The 21,067-nt window shown below is 40.9% G+C and overlaps 2 protein-coding genes and 1 long non-coding RNA gene across 3 annotated transcripts; 2 read left to right on the top strand and 1 right to left on the bottom strand.

Moving 5' to 3' along the window:
- Positions 1 to 4,331: 4,331 nt before the first annotated feature.
- Positions 4,332 to 7,119, top strand: cpsf4 (cleavage and polyadenylation specific factor 4). The gene is made up of 8 exons (XM_076267080.1): positions 4,332 to 4,687; positions 5,081 to 5,131; positions 5,225 to 5,377; positions 5,485 to 5,580; positions 5,676 to 5,769; positions 5,860 to 5,932; positions 6,090 to 6,254; positions 6,351 to 7,119. Exons 1-8 carry the CDS (start codon positions 4,585 to 4,587, stop codon positions 6,417 to 6,419), a joined length of 804 nt encoding a protein of 267 aa, XP_076123195.1. The 5' UTR covers positions 4,332 to 4,584; the 3' UTR covers positions 6,420 to 7,119.
- A 91-nt stretch (positions 7,120 to 7,210) lies between these two features.
- On the bottom strand, positions 7,211 to 8,710 carry atp5mf (ATP synthase membrane subunit f). Its single transcript, XM_076267078.1, has 4 exons — positions 8,661 to 8,710; positions 7,671 to 7,778; positions 7,474 to 7,590; positions 7,211 to 7,379 (listed from the first exon to the last, which is right to left on the bottom strand). The coding sequence occupies exons 1-4, from the start codon at positions 8,674 to 8,676 to the stop codon at positions 7,351 to 7,353; spliced, it is 270 nt and encodes an 89-aa protein (XP_076123193.1). The 5' UTR covers positions 8,677 to 8,710; the 3' UTR covers positions 7,211 to 7,350.
- A 7,161-nt stretch (positions 8,711 to 15,871) lies between these two features.
- LOC143103259 (uncharacterized) lies at positions 15,872 to 17,724 on the top strand. Its single transcript, XR_012982757.1, has 5 exons — positions 15,872 to 16,029; positions 16,665 to 16,783; positions 16,895 to 17,009; positions 17,253 to 17,307; positions 17,416 to 17,724. It is a non-coding gene; the product is annotated as an uncharacterized LOC143103259 (long non-coding RNA).
- The last annotated feature ends 3,343 nt before the right edge of the window (positions 17,725 to 21,067 follow it).

Below are 21,067 nucleotides of genomic sequence, written 5' to 3'. Positions count from 1 at the left end.
GTTTGAGCACACATGTTTATTTTGCCTGCACAATCGTGCACAAACAAAGCACAAATGAATCCAACCATTTTCGAGTCATTTGGGTGTTATGCTGAGTTACGTCACTCGACAGCAAAATAAACACTTAATAACACAAGAAACAATTGTGCACAAATGTTTATTTTACTTGCACAATCGTGCGCAAACGATTCCAACTATTTTGGAGTCATTTAGGAGTTTATGGGGTGCTGGGTGAACAAGTTAAAGTTTAATATCCTTAAGACGGTTTGTGCACAAATGTTTATTTTGCCTGCACAAACTTATCAAAATTGTATTTATATTTTCAGCATAATGGGTGCCAACTTCACACAGGTTGTTTGTATGGGAAGTCAAATTTGAGTCATTCCCACAATAGGCTACACGATAAGCTTAAGGTGGTTGTCTGAAGCACTTGCTAAATAGTGTCTGTCTGCATCATCATGTCTGCTTGACAAGACATGTCATATTCACACTGAAAGTGTTTCGTGTTGACCTTTTACTGTGGTGTTGACTTGTCTCACATGTTTGCATGTCCGCTCCAGGCAGCACTAAGCAGGCAAAACGTCTTTCATACTTACACTTCAACTTTGTTCAAGACATTTATAATGCACTCCTGCAATTTATTCATGCAATATTGTACACAGTAGCCTAACATTCCAATCCGTATTATGTATTGTAGAAACTAATGTTTATTTCTTTGTTTAACTAATATAACTATCTGCAAATATCTCAATATTGTATAAAGTAGCCTATAGGCTAACTGTTAGAAAAACAGTTAAAAAAGTCATATTTTTTTTTCTTTTTTTTTCTTTCTTTTTCGCATGTCCAAATTTCGGTCAAGGATTCCCGGGACACTGAAAGACCGGGGTAGACGAAACTTGGTGGGCATGTAACCCCATATGGATAGCATGGAACCATCGTTTTTCGTTTTGATCTGTAGATAGATAGATAGATACTTTATTGATCCCCAGGGGAAATTCAAGGTCTCAGCAGCATACAGACACCACAAACACATTCTTTAACAGCAGAAAGAGTAATTAAAGTATATAATATAAAAACACAACTAAGCAATAAGGACAGTAGAAGATAAAGAATATGCTAAATATACTAAAATACAAATTATACTAACTAACATTTAAATACCATATATAAAAATATACTAAAATACAAATGACAAAAATACAAATTATACTAACTAACACTTAATCTAAATTCTAAAAACAGTATCCACATAGTGGTGATTAATCAATCAGAGGCGCTTGCAATGACTGAGGCAGGGACTGAGCCTGTGATTCTCTGTGCATAGTAAGGTATGGTAAGGTGCTCTAAGGTGCTCTGTGTGAATGAGTGTCATGATGGTAGTGCAATGGTGATAGTGGTCATGGTGGTAGTGCAAATGAGTACGTCCAACAGTGCAACAATGCAGAAATAAAGTAAAGTAAAGTCTATATATCTATATATTTAACTATTTAAGAAAATGTATAAGTGAAAATGTATAAGTGTGGCATGGAGGGGGGGGTTATGCATATGTGCTAATGTGCTAATATAGCACGCAAACAGTGAGGCATAAAGACAGTGGTAAAAGTGGCTAGTGGACAGACAGTATCAAACATGGAGGGGGTGAAGAGGCAGACAGACTATGCAGAGAAGTCTATCTCTCCTCTTCCCTTAAGTGAGGCATTGAACAGTTCAATGGCCCTGGGGACAAATTACTTTCTCAGTCTGTCAGTTGTGCAAGGCAGTGAGCGAAGTCTCCAGCTGATCAGGCTCTTCTGCTTAACAATAGTGCTGTGGAGTGGGTGACACTCATTGTTCAAGATGTTGATCAGTTTGTTCAGGGTCCTTTTGTCAGATAGTGAAGTGATGTTCTCCAGTTCAGCTCCCACTACAGAGCCAGCTTTCCTTACCAGCCTGTCAATTCGCCCCGCATCCTTCTTCCTTGTGCTTCCTCCCCAGCATACTACTGCATAGAAGAGGACGCTGGCAACAACAGACTGGTAGAACATCCTGAGGAGCTTACTGCACACATTGAAGGACCGCAGCCTCCTCAGGAAGTACAGCCTGCTCCCCCCTCGCCTGTAGCCCCCCCGCTGGACTGCACCCCCCGAAAGGAGGGTAGGGCAGACACAGTTTTCTGTGAATATCTCGAGAACCGTAAGGTTTAGGAGGACCTTTTTTTTTGTATGTTGACCTCAAGGGGCCATGTCAACCCATTCCATAACCACTCATTTCATGTATAGCGCCACCTAGTTAAACACAAAAAAGTAAAAATGAGGTGTTGTAATCGCACGTATCTGTGACCTAACATAGTCAAAACTGCACGAAATTGAAAGTGTAGGATCATTATGACACCCTCCGAATGCATGGCAAGTTTTGTGAACTTTCGTTCATGGGGGGCCTTACAATAAAATAATTTATGCGTACATTTAGTGACCGTACACCAACAAGGATTCCCGGGACACTGAAAGACCGGGGGTACACAAAACTTGGTGGGCATGTAACCCCACATGGATAGCATGGAACCATCGTTTTTCGTTTTGATCTGTAGCCCCCTGCTGTACTGGACCCCCCGGAAGGAGGGTAGGGCAGACACAGTTTTCTGTGAATATCTTGATAACCGTAGGGCCTAGGATGACCAATTTTTTCCGTATGTTTGCCTCCAGGGGTCATGTTAACCCATTCCATGTGCACACATGTACATAAACAGATACACACACACACACATACATTCACAGTAATCATACGTTTGACACATACTCACACAGTAGACATATGTACGCATGCATGCACATGCACAAACACACATACGCAGGCAAACACACAAGCACGCACACACACACACACACACATAAACATAAACGTGTACACGCACACATGCACACAATTCAAGAATTTCTCAGAATTATGAACAGGCAAGATGGGGGTGGGGTTGTATAAAATGAATTTTACATGTGAAATCTATGAACTAATCATCTTTTGGTACTTGTTGTCTAGCAGATACCAGTGAGAATTGAGTGTGGATAATGCAATTTAGTGAGACAGTTAGAATCATATAGGCCTTTCAGCGTGATTTATTTTTGTGGAAAAAATGTGCTGGACTGGGCGACGGTCATATTTTGTACAGCTCTGCGGTACATCTAGTTTTCCTACACTCTAGGGCTACACCTCAAAATAGGACGTTCTGTGCAGACTACTCTTGGCCTACACTTTCTTTCATGAGACAAAGAATGCAACAATTTGTTAACTTTTTAAGGGGTGGCTTTAGGAAAATAGTTTTGGTATTATCTTCAAATAATTTTAAGCATGTTTTATGGACATGTAAATACTGTCATTCCCACTATTGCCTATTACCATGACACCAGCAAGGTTCAGTGCCATCTGCACTTCTGATGGTGTTTTCAAGGATTCTGCAAGCTTTTTAAATTGATTTTACACCAACCTTACTCCTGCCTAACAGTTCTACAGCCATAAGGCTACAACAGTATCTAGGCCTATTATTAATCTGACATGAGGGAGGCATGCTTCAGTTCAAATTATACAGTTCTGCATAAGTCATGTTACACAGCAGTGCAGCATAAGAATGTGAGGTTGTAGGCATTCAGTGGTGTGTCTGAGTAATGTAGGCCTACATGTTTATTTCAGGACAGGGCCCAGGTAATTCAAATGACATCGACAGTGAATAACTATAATAGGCTAATTCACTAAATAGCCTAGAATTTCTGTTCTGTCTGCCTGTCTGAGGCTGTTGTAAATTGACTATTTTTGTCTGTTTCAGGCCTGGCCTAGGCTAAAACCTTTCACATGTGAAATACCTCAAGGATCTTTGAGTGTAGCCTACAATCCTTGCCACACTTTGATGCTCATGCTCTTCATTGTCTAATAATGGCATCTTGACAAATTTCAATTCACAACATAGCCTAGTCCCTTCTCATAAAGTTACTTCATATTGGGTAATTTGCATGTTGTCATGTTCATATTCTCTTGTGTTTAAAAATAAATATGATAAATAAAATGATTTAGATTTGGGTGTCGTCTAGGCTACTGCATGGTTTTGACGTTTTTGAGAAATGAAAGAAAAATGTTTCCAGGCTAGATGCCTTGCGATCCCCACACACAAACGATGTATACATTTACAAACAAACATATAAATTCAAGTGTAAACATTTTTCATCAATAGATCAAATAAAATCTCATTACAATGATAGACTGCAAAGATTGTCTACAGACGAACCATCACTGATTAGATCTAATTATTGAAATCGACAACTCAGAGTTCGATTAAGTTGTCTTTGAAACGTGAGTTCAGAGTTCAGAGTTCACCCCAACACTAGCGAAGCTTGTGGAAGATCGGTTGTTGGGACAGGTGTTGTTGCAGTGTACTTCTTATTATATTATATTGAGCTATATTAAAAAATTGTAAACAAATTGATCCTAATTAACATTGAAAAACGAGTTGTTTCTGAGATTTAATGTCATAATTGCTTAGCTAAATAGTACAACAAAGTAAATAACACCATCACAAGCTAGCAGGATAGTGAGGCAAGCTAGCAAACGAAAACAGGCAAAATGCAGGATCTAATAGCGACTGTTGACCACCTTAAATTTGATCTGGAGATTGCTGTTGAGCAACAGCTGGGTGCCCAACCGTTGCCTTTTCCTGGAATGGACAGTAAGTATGAAACTTCATCCCTATTCGGCAGGAGTTAACGTTACCTAGTATCTAACGCTAGCTATCATTAGCGGGGTTAGCCTAGCAGCAGATAACGCCTCCTAGGCTCGCCATAACAAAGATGCAAGAACTTTTTTGCGATTGTGCAGTGTACAATCATACAAGTACACCGATTTTACACCGAACAACCACTGTATTTGTATTTGTACGTGTATTTAAAACATGTGCAGGCTTATTGTGAATTAATGTGTGAACGATTGATATTTTCAACGGTGAATTACTCTGCAAAATTACACACCGTCCGTGTCTTGGACAGTTATGGGCATTGATATTATGTTTACGGGGCTATTTATATACGCTGTCAATAACAATGCATTTTGGTTACTTATGCAGAATCTGGTGCTGCTGTATGTGAATTCTTCATGAGGGCATCTTGCATGAAGGGTAAGTTGTCTACAGTAGAAAAAGCAGGCTTGTTCTTTAAACATCTAAATAACGGTGTCGAAGGTAAAATGGTTATTGTGGTGTTTTGGACAGGTGGCATGTGTCCCTTCCGGCACATTAGTGGAGAAAAAACAGTTGTTTGCAAACACTGGCTTCGAGGGTTATGCAAAAAGGGGGACCAGTGCGAGTTCCTTCATGAGTATGACATGACCAAGATGCCTGAGTGCTATTTTTATTCCAAATTCGGTCAGTATCGGTATCTCCTCATTCAAGTTCATTGTGGCTTATTGTCCACTGTCTCTGTCATTGTCTCTGTCTTAATGACTATTAAACATGGCATTTTCTATAAACAGGAGAATGCAGCAACAAAGAATGTCCCTTTTTACATATTGACCCTGAATCAAAGATTAAAGACTGTCCGTGGTATGACCGAGGATTCTGTAAACATGGTAAGCTTGATGTTGTTCAGATTGTTTACTAGGATAGGATATGAAATTAAGATCCTGACAATAACTCTGTTAATATTTTGTGCTTGTATGTTTAGGTCCGGATTGTAGACACAGACATACACGAAGAGTCATTTGTGTCAACTACCTTGTTGGCTTCTGTCCGGAGGGGAGGTCCTGCAAGTTCATGCAGTGAGTCTTAATTTCGCTGATTTTTAAATTGCATTAGGATACAGGGAAACTGATGTGTCGTACTAAACTGTAGACATTTTAACTTCTCAGCCCACGTTTTGAGTTGCCGATGGGTGCTACTGAACAACCTCCTCTGCCTCTGCAGGCTCATACTCAACAGAAGGTATGCAACAGTGGTCTTGTTTGTAAACTTCCAAAATATACCTAAAAATATGTAAGAGCTTATGTGGTGATGACAGGAAATTGTGTTTTCTGTTGCCTGTGATGGTGTAACATGGTAAATTACATTTAACTTATCATTTATGCTTCACTCTTAACAGACCATGCAGTCCACAAACAGGTCGTCACTGTCACTGATTCAGCTGACCAATATAAATTCTAACCACCAACAAAGGATGCCGCACAATATAGGACCAATGAATTCTCAAAACAATATGGGGGGAAACAGAGGTCCTCGGCCATTAGATCAAGTCACCTGTTACAAGGTTTGAATGTTTACACTTTTTAAGTATTTAATTACTGTTGGGTATGCACAACATGTTTTACCTCTTTCTTAACACCTCCCCCCTTTTTTTTTGCAGTGTGGCGAGAAGGGTCACTATGCCAACAAGTGTACAAAAGGACATCTGGCTTTCCTCAGTGGACAGTAGCTTTCTATGGGGACCTTTCATCTCAATTAGAGTTGGAATCTCAGGGCCTTCAGTGTGCCAGTCATGATACATTCAGCCTCTTAAAACAAGACTCTGATAAGGCTTTTCAACTGCCTAAAATCTTAAGGTGTTTAGACTTCACCTTGTTCAAGGAACAAGTGTATATTGTACAGCACATCTTTTCCTACCCATGGAACTGGTGGTACTAACCTTTCATTTCCTGGGTTGGAAACATGAAATGTAGTGTGAAAGGGCTGTGGCAATTTGGAGCTCAAATAAACCTTTACCTTTTTGCCTTACTAAAAGAATTGGAAAGCAAATTAGTATGGTCACCATTAAGTTGTTGTAAGATCGGGAAGAAGCTAGGCATTCTCTACGTGTGAAACTGTACTGAAAAGGAACAAAACAAGTTCATATGATTAAGGTGTAGACTATTTGGACAAACTGGACTTGGAATCTTGACCAGCCAGATCACAATCCTTCAGTTGAATCTAGTCTAATCATAATGGTGTGATTCATTGTACATTTGTTTTCCTTTCTTTTCCTCCCTCCAATACATGAACTTGCAGTTTTAGTTGTCCATGAATGCAAGATCAAGGCTGCTTCAGCGTGGCTGAAACCAGAAATGGCTACATGGAAACTTCTTGTTGTAAATGAAATTGCCAGCATTTGTAATAAAAACATGATCTGTTTTACTACACCCAACTTCACGTAATTATTGCATGCCAAAGTTATGGTTAGTTCCATCTTTCCCAAAGACGGATTCATTGATAATCTCCAAACAGACAACATTGTATTCAAATAATTTTAAGTTTTATTGTTGGTCACAACTATCATTTTGTACAGACAACGAAAAGCTGAAAGGGGTTGCATGGATACACTGCTGCGGATATGGCCACTTCAGAGCCTTGTGGACCCTGATGTGGGCGGTTCAGTGGTACTTCCTCCAACGGTCATGCTCTACAGATAAAGCAAATGTTTGGACAGAGATTTAGAAACAGTTTTGAGGTGAGCGAGATGTGGATTCTGCTTTTTAATGAAACATGCTACTTACTGAGGTGATCATATTCCCAAACATAGCTCAGCACAACATATCCAGTCAGTAGCATGGCAACGCCACCAATGCCACCCTTCTTCACATTGATGTATTTATTGTAGTATCTTTCCTGACCTGTGGCACAATGACTTGAATTAACACAGTAATATTTCAATATGGCACTTTGAGTTGGCCGTCAGGCAAACATAACCTACCTTTGCGAACTGAACCAAGTAGTCCATTGGGAGTGAAGTCCCTGGTGCCAAGCCAGGAGAAAAACTCTCCAAGCTTGACGTCCATAAGCCTCTTTTCAGCCAGGGCCACTGTAATAAATAGAAAAACATGTATTTACCTCAGCGATGTGCAGAGATGCGAGGCTTGTTTCAGTGTTGCTTCTCGTGCAAAGAATGAATACTAATTCATAAAACTACTCGTATGTCAGTACGTTTATCACGTTCAATTGATGTCGATATGTTATTGGCATTATGTGACGTTAGCTTTAAAAAGGCTTTCCTTGTGTTCTTAAGTTACCTACAGTCGCTTTCAGAAACTTGACTTATGTACGAATTAACGTTACGTAATTCATAGACATATTAACATACATTTTTGTCAAAGACTATTGGGCTGCTACAACTGACATAAAAGCTATTAGAAGTCAACACTAAAGAACTACGACGAGAGAGATACGTTATTCTAGTTTGGTAATACAGAAGGCACAAACTGGTGTGCAGCTGCCCGCTGCAGACACAGGTTGCAGAGGTCTAGGTCTACATTAGCCAGCACTAGCGAGTGGCGAGTTAGCTAACACTATCGTTAGCTGAATTTTAGACTAACGTTTCATTTGAAAATAGGGCGACACAGATATCCAAAACAGTTTTACGACTACATAATAGGTATTAATTCGGATAGAGCTGGTCACTTAGCCAACATATTTTCCTTGGAAGTGGTTTCATGGTAAGTCAGCATCGTAGCTATAATCGTCAAGTTAGCACACATTTGTCTTAGCCAGTTTGGATGACAGAAAGTCCTTGACGTGACTCGTAAGAGTAAAATGTTCACACTGAAGCTCTGACAGCGAGAATAAAGCTACGCGACAGCAATTGGCAATGGTTATAAATACGCACATGTCTTGTATAGTTTGGGTTTTCATTAAAAAATAGATACAACATTAAAACCAAGACTCCTAAGGTTATATGCAAGCATACCTGCTTTGTCCGCCATCTTGCTCAGCTCAAACCGCTGTGTATGTCGGGAATAAAATGGAGTGGGGGCATTATGGGACGGAAAATAAGATGAAGGAGGAGCCAGAGCCCGTCTACTTATTAGACATTCTCTGGAGGAGCACAGGGCCCTGTTTGACTGCCACTGGCAGAGAAATCTAGATCATAAGGCTATTGACTACTATACTGAATCAGACTAAATTAAATTACAGTATGGCACAGTATGGCTATATTGTCCCCCACTAAGAAATGATAATTTAGGCTACATAGCCTAGCCAACTTAGACATCTTGGTCGTGTTAAAGTTTAAATAGGCATAGGCTACTGTCATAATTTCTATGACATAGGCCTATGGCATTTCTATATGTTCATGTTTCTCGTGCACTTTGTATTGTTAACTGTTAATGTGCTGTAGGCTTAACAACTGCAACATTCACAGACCCCCATACACATGTATCCATTTTTTTTGTGAAAATATCAGCTCACCAGATGGGGGAGATGTTTAATGGTTGTTGCGTCTCTTCATAGTGACAGCATAAATATAGCCTACAGCCTGGTTCAGCAAGAAATACAGACACGGAAGATGCATGCCCTATCTGCCTCTGCCCCTCACCAAGTAGTCAGCCAAAGAGCAGAAAATCCAACAAATGGATCTTTTGTCAGATAGTGATTGACTACTGAGTGCACCTCCCATAGCCCTACAGTTTGGACGGGAACGACGCACCCTGATATCTCCTGAGCCAGAGGTGGAGGGTGATCCTGATGGCACCCAGCCTGATCTCCTCCATCTCTCCAGGGCACTTGCGGTGCCCACAAAAGCTCTAACATGCCGTAGTGTGAGTTGCCACCTAGTCCTTCGTGTGTGACTGCCTGCATGGCTGTAGCAATCTTGGGGTCATGAACTGTGTTCCAAGTTTTCCCACCTGAGTTTTCTCTTTGTGTGCTATGCTTTAATGCCCTTTTCTGCCCTTGCATGAAAGCCTTTGCCAGCCAGCCATTTCTGCATCAATGTCTGAAGTAGATGTGTTACTGTCAGCAATGAGCCAGAGATACAAGCCTGACTTAAGAAAATAACTATTTCTGCACTCAATTGGATAGACCTAACCAATCAGAGCAATGAAATAGCTTACCGTGAGGTGTAGGAAGAACACACAAACCATCCTTCTTCTCCACAAATGCCTTAAAGGAATTAATTAATCATCTTCATAAGTCAGTATATGGTTAAATGACTCATTACAGGGCGAATGAAGACTCTCTCGCCCGCCCCTACTGCCTGTAGGAAGAATATCCCACTTGCAAGTTCGGTGTATCCTACCCGCCGACCTTCAGTCTCACAAAGTCTCAGACATCACGAGAAGCAGGATCAGTTTACATCCTGCATCCCAATCAAAGAGGCAGGTTAACGAACGCTAGCGATTGTTGCAAACGTGTGTATAATGGCAGAGCCGGCGTAAAAGCATGCGAAAACCCTTGACGGAAGATGCAAAGAAAAGGAAAAGAGCTTCAGACCGAGCGAGGGCTCGCACATGTATGGACACGTACAGACGGTAGGGGGAGCTTCGTAGAGAAAAAGCATCAGGCTTGCCTGGTATCCCTTTAACATTGTTTTCTGGTCTTTTGTAAAAGTTATTGTGCCGTCAATATCTCCTACAACACTCATTAGCGAAATACGTAGTAGGGTAAGCTATTAGGAAAAAACTGATAGCCTATCCCCTTTTTAAAAATAATTCTGTTGAACACTGATATGCTACAAACATATTATAAACAGCTGGGAAAGGATCTCGCAAATCCCTCGAACAGGTGGTCAATCAGAGATTTCAAACGAACAAGGGAACAACATATGTCACAATGCTGTTTTCCCTTGATGAAAGTGAAACCATGAGTTTTCCCACATCTCAACTTTGGCCAAAGTTTTCAGAAATATTCGTTTTCAGTGATAGAACCTCATTAAATAATATGCATTTTCCATATGGGGTCTTAAAAGCCATGTCTCCTTCTAGCCACAGCATTTTTGTTGCAAACATAGGCCTAATCTAAGCGTGCTCAGATGACGTGATAGACTAGGCGCTGTTGCTCACCTGTCCATCATCGTAAAGGCTGATTTGATTGGTTCGCCAGATCTAGGGCGAGCATAGTTGCTCCACAATGGAGCAATGCCAGACCGAACTTCCCGACCTCAAATGTTGTGGGCGGGACTAAGTTCGGCTGGCACCCAGGCTAACAATTTTTAGTAAAACTTTGAACACATTCTCATTCTCAAAACACATTCTGCACTCTAATGCACATGCATCCTACTGGTATGTCATACATGTATGTCATTAATTAAACACAACCACTCAAAATTGTTTTCTCTTGTTTCAAATGATGTGACAAAACCAATATAAGCCAGTTCAGAGAGGAAACAGGTTGTTGAAGGTGGGAATGAGAATGGATAGAAGAAACTATGTGAGAGGATGAGTGCATATGTGAGGAGGAAGGGGAGGATGGCAAGAAAGAGGATTTTTATTGGACACTGTAGAACTGCACTGTAGGCTGTATACTGTACAATACTGTAAACAAATCATATTGCCCCTGAACATTGTGCTTTCCATTTGTTTACAGTACTGACTGCTCAATAGATTTTGACTGGTTGCAAGTTCATATCAACAAAGAAAAAGAACCAAAGGACAAGTTTGTGAGATGCAGGCTACTGTAAAAATAGGGGTACATAGTACAGTGCTAAGCACCGGAATCGTTCAGTTTTTGCAGAATGCATGAAACTTGGCACAGTTATACTACTACCCCTAGTGATCAAAAATTGAAATGGACCCCAACACATAGTGGCCCCTAGTGGCTGACATCTTGAATTCAAATATGGCTACCATTCTAGAATGGTTGATATAACTTCAAAATTGAACAAGATAAAAAAAAGTATTTTAAGCTCTAACACTCAATTTTTAGGGTCAAGGAAGCTATTGACATGATTTCCAAACAAACTTGATGTTGGCCATTTTGAAATCCAATATGGCGAAATCCAAATGTGAAAATATAGACCATCTCTAATGTTATTCATGATAGAAATCTTCAAAAACAATTTCAAAGTTTGAACAGTCATTTTATCACATGACAACCTCAATAATATACGAGGCATCAAGTATAATCTGGTAAGATTCCAATATGGCCACTATGTGTAAGAAAATAAGCCAATTATTCTATATCTTGGTTAATTGAAGTAGCTACCTACATCATCAATAAATTCTTATTCTACCTTCTCTTTCTGAGCAAACCTTAACTCTTACTATACACTGCTCAAAAAAATTATACACTTTAAAAAATTAAAACACATCAGATCTCAATGGGGAAAAAACATCATGCTGGATATCTACATTACATTACATTTGGCTGATGCATTTTTAGCCAAAGCGACTTACAACCTGGTAAACAGTTTAACGCTTTTAAAACAATTCTCTCAAAAATTCTAGAACAATTTAAAACAATTCAAAAAGGTACAGTACAATAGGGAAAAGTGCATCAGTGAGTGCTGTTTTTATACAGTGAAGTCAGGTGGTAAGTGCTAGAATTAGCTAGTTGTAAGTAGTGCTACGAGAGGAGATATTCTCTGAAGAGCAGGGTCTTCAGGAGTTTTTTGAAGATGGAGAGGGATGTCCCTGCTCTTGTTGGAACTGGTAGCGCGTTCTACCAACGAGGAACAACAGATGAAAAAAGTTTGGATTGACCTGAGCGTACCGGTGGCAGAGCTAGACGATGTTTGTCTGAAGAGCGCAACAGTCGGGGGGTAGCATATATGCCTGTATGAGGGCATTTGAGTAGGTGGGAGCATAGGTTTAGCTGGGAGGATCAGCAGTTTGGTTTTTGAGAGGTTTAGCTGGAGGTGGTGTGCCTTCATCCATATAGATATGTCTGAGAGGCAATCCGAGGTCTGTTCCGAGACCAAGGGGTCATCAGGTGGAAAGAACAGATAAAGCTGAGTGTCATCTGCATAGCAGTGGTATGAGAAGCTGTGCGAATGGATAATCTGTCCCAAAGAAGTGGCGTGGATAGCAAAGAGAAGGGGGCCCAGTACTGACCCCTGGGGGACCCCTGTGGTAGGATGGCTTGGACAGCTGTCCGCACCTGTCCAAGCCATGATGCGTTAAACGAGCATCCTGTGAGGTAGGATTCAAACTGATATGGACTGGGTAATATGTTAGGAACAAAAGGATGCCACTTCGTTATTTGGGAATGAAAATGATCAATCCACAGAGGACTGAATTCAAAGACCCCTGAAAATCTAAGTGGAAAAAATGACGCGGCAAGCTAATCCATTTTCCTTGAATTTCAGCACAGCAACTCATGATTACTCAGTAGTTCGTATGGCCCGACATGCTTGATGGCATCGGGGCATGCTCCTAATGAAATGAAATGATCTGCTCCCAGATGTGGACATGGCCATCACTGAGCTCCTTGACAGTCGGTGGTGCAACCTGGCGGTGTTGGATGGACCAAAATATAATGTCCCAGAGGTGTTCAATCGGATTTAAGTCAGAGGAGTGTGGGGGCACAGTCAATGGTATCAATGCCTTCATCCTCCAGGAACTGCCTGCACATTCTCGCTACATGTGTCCAGTCATTGTTGTGCACCAAGAGGAACCCAGGGCCCACTGAACCAATACAGGGTCAGACAATGGGTCTGAAGTTTTCATCCTGATGCCTAAGAGCAGTGAGGGTGCAGTTGTCTTGCCCGTAGAGGTGTGTGCGTCCTTCCAAGGATATCTCTCCCCAAACCAGTCATGCTGAATGATGTTGCAGGCAGCATTACATTCTCCAAGACATCTTTAGATGTCACATGTGCTCAGGGTGAACCTGGTCTCATTTGTGAGAAGCACAGGGCGTCAATGGTGAACCTGCCAATTTTGTATTCTATGGCAAATGGCAATTGAGCTTCACGGTGCTGGGCAGTGAGCATAGGTCCTTCCAGAGACCATCGTGCCCTCAGGCCATCTTCATGAAGTCTGACAGTGTGGTCAGAGACATTCACACCAGCGGCCTGGAGGAGGTAATTTTGTAGGGCTCCTACTGTTTGTTGTTGCACAAAGAAGCAGATACTGGTCCTGCTGCTGGGTTAAGGATCCTCTAACATCCTGTCCAGCTCTCCTAGAGCAGCTGTCTCCTGGAATCTCCTACATGCTCCTGAGACTGCGCTGGGAGACACAGCAATTCCTCTGGCAATGGAACATATTGGTGTGCCATTCTGGAGGAGTTGGACTACCTGTGCAACGTTTGTAACCTCCAGGTACTGCTTATGCTACCAGTAGTGACACTGACACTAGCCAAATGTGAAACTAGTGAAAAATCAGTCAAGGAAGATAAAGGTGGAAACACCTCTAAAACCATTCCTGTTTTTACAGACCTATCTCCCTTCTTCCTTTCTTGTCAAAGTTTTTGGATAAAGTGGTCTTCAAGCAAGTCTTGGACTTACTATATAAGAACAACCTGCTAGACCCTATGCAGTCTGTTTTCAAGAGTCATTCTACTGAAACTGCTTTTCTGTCTGTGACCGAAGCATTGAGAGTAGCTAAGTCCTCATTTAAGTTGCTAAGTCATTAGTATTCATTCTACTAGACTTATCTGCAGCCTTCAATACTGTTAACCATGACATTCTCCTTTCTACACTATCTGAACTGGGATGTCTAGGAAAGCACTTGACTGGTTTAAATCCTACCTTAAAGGGCACATGACCTCACCACAGGTGTGCCTCAGGGATTAGTATTAGGGCCCCTACTTTTCTCTATTTACGCACTTCCTTGGGTGAGACCATTCGCTCCCATGAATTTGATTATCACTGCTATGCGGACGGTACTCAACTTTACCTGTCTTAAGCTTTTGGTGTTTCCGCCACAAAGCACACGCAAGGACTGGGCGCTGAACGCACTAGCAAGTGTCCTAAAAGTGCTGATTCACTGACTAGCATGATCCCTAATGTGTCAGGAGGGAGCTAAACTCATAAGGTATTACATTTAAATTAGCTTCATTGACAGGCATAATCATTTTATGGGATGCAAAATGTTAAACTACAATAAAACAAAATTGACCTTTTTTTAAACAATCACTATAAGCCTTAAAAGAAACTTTAGCATATGCTAATTGGCCCCACCCACCTCAATTTGAATTAGGCTAACAGTAGGATGTGTTGGACTGGGTTATGTACTAATTTATCTAACTATGATTGGGTGTGTGTACTAATTTATCTAACTCTAGGATAGAAGACAAAATAGCTAATTTCCCAAAAGGCAGCATATGTTTCTTTAAGAGACTTGACAGACGCTAGCAGCCTCCTTGCTAGCATGCCAGCTTCTAGGGGGCAAATTAGAAGGATTGAGCCCAGGCAAGTGCAGGGTTTAGTCACACATTCGAAACTTCACATATAGCCTAAACGCACCCCAGTTTTTGACTCAGTGTCAGAATGTATGGCTACTTCCTTAAAATCCAACATGTCTGCCATTTTGTAGTATTAGTCCGTTTCGCAATTGCAAGCTTGTGCATTGGTCAGCTAAACAATACAACAAAGTAGTCCATTTTATTTATGCCTAACAACAGCCTATATTAATTTGATCAACTTTATACAGCCCTAACAAGGCTAAAGTTCTGTAATCGATCCCCCTGTGCACTGTCATTCTCTCTCCTGGGAAAACAAAATGTGTGTGTTCCAAGTAGCCTAGTGCGTAATTCTTCATAAAGTTGAACAAATGCATTTGGTTATTTTAGAGAAAAATATAAATAGCCTGTCATGCAGTTTATGGGCTACAGTGCAGAGTTTGTAAGTTATGGTAGGCCAACTTGAATATACCAACTGGGGGAATTCTTTCTCTACTCGTAACCCAGATAGCAAGCATAGTCGGCCCGATTCTGGCTGAGTGCTGGCAGTGTCGGCTGAGGTCCGAGTCGGCTGAAGCACAGTAAACACAGTCGGCCCGATCCTGGCTGAGTGCTGCCACTGTCGGCGGAGTTTCAGGTCGGCTGAGGCACTGTCCCCTTGAATGGGCCGACACTGACACGCAGTAGTTGGGCTGATTACTGAGTGTCTTATTTGGCCCGATTGGGGTTTGATGGGCTACTGCCAGTTTTCGAATCTATCTCGGCAGACGGATTTCATACAGTGTGTGGCCCGATACTTCAGGAACGAACAATGATCAGTATCGCGGCTGTTGGCGGCAAAAATGACAAATTTAGCGACAGCCGGACGCTAAACGTACATGGCCCAATTCTGTAAAGTGACTGTCGGCCCATTACATGTGGAAGAGCCACGAGCGAGCAACTGTTCATTTTGAAACCAGCAGACACGGCGCTAAACTGTCTCGTTTTGGACACTGCCTGTGGTAAGTAACATGCAACTTTACCTTTACCTGTTATTGCATGTAAATCATTATGAATGTACGTAGGCTTATTATTGCAGACAAAGTTTAACAAGTAGCAAGAATGGGTGTTTCAATCTAACCCCCTTGACGATGACGAAGCTAGCGGTAACATACGTTATGATTTCTTAGCCTACTTTGTTGGCCTAATTAGCTGCTACCGTTAACGTCAGTGTTGGTGGTCAAAAACGTTCAGTGCTGTAACGTTAGCTATACTTATAGCATAATTATGTGGTTTTCAAAGAAAAGTGTGATCTAATCATTTTAGAAATAGCTTAACAGTTAACCAGTATTGCATGACTTAGAATAGCGATTGGTAATTGGGCATTTCATCGTTATCTATCCAACTTAGGCAGGCAGGACTGAGACTGTATGCCTTAAGAGAGTGTCTGTGTGTGTAAGTGTGTGTGTGTGAGAGAGAGAGAGAGATGGTAGCAGGGTGGGTCCTGTCCTGGTCATGTAAAGCTCATCAAAATCTGTATTTTAAGGTCGTTCTGTATTTTGTACTGAGGGGTTGTTTATGATCATATAATCATTTTGAACACATATACTTCCATTAACCTAACGTTACTGTGACTTTTTTTAAATGTACACCTCAGAATCCAGGCCACACTGACCAGAGACCTGCCTGCACTCCTTTGGATGAAGAAGGCTACCCGTGTATACATGTGTGAACCATTTCTTGTGTTGGAAAAACAGGAGACCTGAAGAGCTCTTGGTAAGTTGTACATTGATTTAATAGAATAAGTAATACGTTTTTGTTTAGATGAGCCAAATCATAGGAATCAGCTTTCATCTAGGCCTGTGTTTTGTGATGTGTCATTTTTAGATGCTTTTGGTTTGCCCCATCCATTATGTCAGCAAAGAACAGGAGTGGGCAGGAAACATGCGCTGTTGAAAACATGGCCAACCAACTGGAGCACCCATAAGCCTTTGTGCTTCAGGTCTGTATGTGTTGACAAATATGTCTTGCTCTTGGTGATTGTCATTGGTAATATATCAGCATTTAACAATCACACAATGTCAATGTTGCCCAAAATAACTACCAGGGAGGTGTTACCAAGACAGCTGCAGAATGGCAAGACTGGGCTTTAGTAATATTTTGTCAGACAGTAAAGGATAAATTGTTTAATGATTTTTTTCTTTTCTTTTGAAATGACATGCTGTCCATGCATCTCAAATTGAAGGATGGATGGAAAGAACTCTTTGATCAACCCCCACAGAGAGCTGAGGTGGCTATCTGTAAGTATATTTGAGTGGACAAACAGAACTTCTCTGACAGATGACATGTTGAAATCTTGCTTTAGACCTCATAATGATCTTATAATATTCTTTTATACCTAAATTCAGTTTGGAGACACCCCCGGCTCGTAGTACTGCTGAAACTGGTGGAGGCAACAATGAAGCGGCAACAGAAAGAGAAGGCAGGTGGCAAAGGTTGCTGCTATTGAAAAATACTTTGAGAGTGAGTATGTTTGCATGTATGTAGCTGGGTAGGTCATGGTACATGGTACAAAAATACAGAATTTAAAGCACCAACACTTAACTCACAACCCACAACTACTGACAATGGAATTACTCTTTTAGAGTGAGTGAGTGAGGGAGAGATAGAATATTTCTGTAAATGTTTAATGTTAATTTAGAATAATTTATTTCTTTGAATCATTATACAGTTTTAAAATGTTTAATGGTTTGTGTTTTTGTATATGAAAGATGTCGATTGTTGTAGATAAAAGTAGATTGTATATTTTACCTTGTTTAATTTCTAAAGTGTATGTAAAAGCTTGTATAATTTTTAAATGTTTGTTTTATTTGCAAGGTTGTGTTTGTCAAACTTGGTAATAAAAGTAGCTTGTGCTTTTAATTACTAGTTCTGGATTTGTGTTTATTTTCAAGTACTTTTGGTAGTTAATGGGCCACATGTGGCCCGGGGACCCAGCCGACATTCAGCCAACACTCAGTCAGATCAGTTTTATAGTGCGTGGGCCAGTACAGGCCCAGAGGCCCAGCCGACACTCAGCCAACACTCAGTCAGATCAGTTTTATAGTGTGTGGGCCAGTACAGGCCCAGCCGACACTCAGCCAACACTCAGTTATATAGTGTGTGGGCCAGACCTGGGCCGACAGAATGCATGACAGTCATTTCACAGTGTGTGGGCCACACCTGGGCCAACAGAAACAATAAGAGTCATTTCACAGTGTGTGGGCCACACCTGGGCCAACAGTTCCAATAAGAGTCATTTTACAGTGTGTGGGCCAGACCTGGGCCAACAGAAACAATGAGAGTCATTTTGCAGTGTGTGGGCCACATCTGGGCCAGAGGAAATTCTTTGTGTCAGTTATCAGTAACTGGGCCATTGTTGGGCCGGAGGCCCAGCCAGAACTGGGCCAACACTCACAAAACCCTGAGGCAAGGTAGTGGGCCAGAGGTGGGCCGGTGAAATTTTGCTATCTGGGAATATACAGTGCATGCGGCCGTACAATATGCAGGTGCCACTGAATCGTGCTCTCACGACAACCACGCTGTCATCTTACATAGTCTCACTAAGGGCTTAAATTTCACTGCGGGATTGCGGGTATTGCGCATAATTTGTTCAAGTCCCGCAACTCTAGCCATCATAATGCGAGAAATTCCCGCATACACTTACGGCCTGACGTTAATATAATCATGAAGTGGCGTGAATGCGGTCCTATTGACCAGACGGATCAACTACCGAGTTGAATTGAACATAGCCTCATGCAGACGCAGACACACACACACACACACACGGAGAGAGAGAGAACCACTTTGCGCTTACGCAAATAGGCTACACAGCATGGCAAACTTTTACATCTGGAAAGAGCTCCTTGGTAACTATCCTGCTAGCTCAGGTCACGTCAACACTTGATCCCAGAAAGATTGTCTTTAACTTGTTAGTTTTTTGAACATTAATTTTATCTAATGACATATAAAACATAATGAATTGCATCCACATATCCTTATGCACTATGCACAACTTTTATTCACTAGCGACTAGCCTAAAAGGCTGAAGGGAGGCTAATTACTCTCACGTATTTTATTTAAAGTGACAGGCACTCAATTACACCTACTCATCAACAATGTGCACTTAAAATGCTATACATTAAAAAATACATTATTAACTAAATACACTCTATATGAATTTAAAAATATATGAAATAGAAACATATCACATAAGCAATAATTTTCAGTGTGTTTGTGTGTGTGTGGAGTCAAGCAGAATCTAGGATGTCCACTGTTGTGAATTATCCCACTACAGTATATATTACTGATGACGTCAGGGTGGTGGGGGCCCCAAAATCAAACACTTTTTTTTTTTTAAAGTATCGAAGAAGTATCGAAATTGCAATCCCCCCCCCCCCCCCCCCTAAATTGTGTAAATCCCCCCTACATGAATAACCTAAGGGGGGAATTCCCCCCCATTTTGAAAAATGAATTTTAAGCCCTGTCACTGTCGCCTTCAAGCAAGCAAAACGATGCTTTGATGCTTTGAAAACATCGCTGGAAGGGCAAGGGGTAGCAACAGGACTACAGTACAGAGACTGAAAAGTCCGATGGTAGAGCTAATGTTATGAGATTGTTAAAATACGGGATATTTACGGGAAAATAAAAAAGTTAAAATACGGAGAAACCCGGAAAAAACGGGAGGGTTGACAGCTATGGGGGTATAGCCTTAGTATAGTTACCTGCACCAAGTTTCATGCTTTCTGCAAAAACTGAACGACTCAGGTAAAAATCTGGCCTTAGCCTCTTACTAACAAGGAGGAAGAACAAAAAAAAATGCAAAGAGCAAAGCAAACTTAATTTCTACTTGATGTTTTCGTTTCGTAGGCTATAGTTCTCAGGCAGAAGTACATTTTAAATCTAAAAAATTTAAATTTTACATCTCCCTGAGAACTATATGTTTTGAATAATGTGTTTTCTATTTTTTGGTGTATTGTTTACTGACTGCTTGATAGTGTATATCATTTTGATCACTTTGTTTATGATGTGATGTATTTTGAGCACAGGTAAATCTGTTTTGACGTGAAAATTTCATTTTGAGCACAGGTAAATCTGTTTTGAAGTGAAAGTTTCATTTTGAGCACGGGTAAAACTGTTTTGAGGCGAAAGTTTGATTTTGCAAGAGGAGTCAGAGGTTTTACAAATAGTGCTTGAAGGTGAGATTTTGTGTTTAATGTTTTAAGAAAACGGAGCAAGGTTTCAGAAATTGTGTTTTAGCAATTGAGAAAAACTGTAAACAATCACAGCCTTCCTGTCTCTTTCGACACATTGATCTGGGCAAGAGAGGGTACCAGACCAGATTTTTTTAATGCACCTCAGCATGTTTAGTCAGAATAATGATGAAACTGATTTATTTGGCATCAGATCAATTTGCACATGGTCTACTGACACAATGCACAACCGCTTTGAAATATTACGTAAAGTAAAATCTTTGAATTCTGCATTACGCATACAGTATTTTAGATAACCACATATCACATTTCTGATATAACTACATATGTGTGGATTTAGACTTTAGTCACGAACATTTTTGCTTCTGCATAACTCAAACACTGAATGGGGAAAGAGGCTCTGGGTAAGAAGTAATGGATTTAATTAGAATGTATGAACGGCACCCAGATGCCTGATTCACACAGTTTGCATGTCCCGGACAAACCTTAAAGCAGATGACCACGTCTTCATTCCAGAAATCCTTAGTTCTCTTAAGTTCTCTGAACATTTTTGAAAACGTCTTTATTCACAAAATGACCATGTTATTTCAAAAGACAGGGAGAAGAAACCACAGATAACATTCTGCATCTTTCCTACAGAACTCAAACATCAGTCAGCCCTGGAAGAGGTCTAGACCAGATCAGTGAGATATTGTAAGCAATAACTGACTCATGACATGATAATGATAAACCAAAGCTTCTAACTACCACTGAATTATAAAGCATAATAAAATTGAGGACACAAAACAAACCTAATTGTCAAACAAGG

This window comes from Alosa pseudoharengus, unplaced genomic scaffold (genome assembly GCF_046254945.1).
Source record: "Alosa pseudoharengus isolate Yale_2024_CS ecotype anadromous, Long Island Sound unplaced genomic scaffold, YU_APseudo_1.1 YU_APseudo_1.1_scf_4, whole genome shotgun sequence".
NCBI lineage: Eukaryota > Metazoa > Chordata > Actinopteri > Clupeiformes > Clupeidae > Alosa > Alosa pseudoharengus.
Note: the sequence above shows the minus strand (reverse complement) of the source record. Positions and strands in the feature narration are given on the sequence as shown.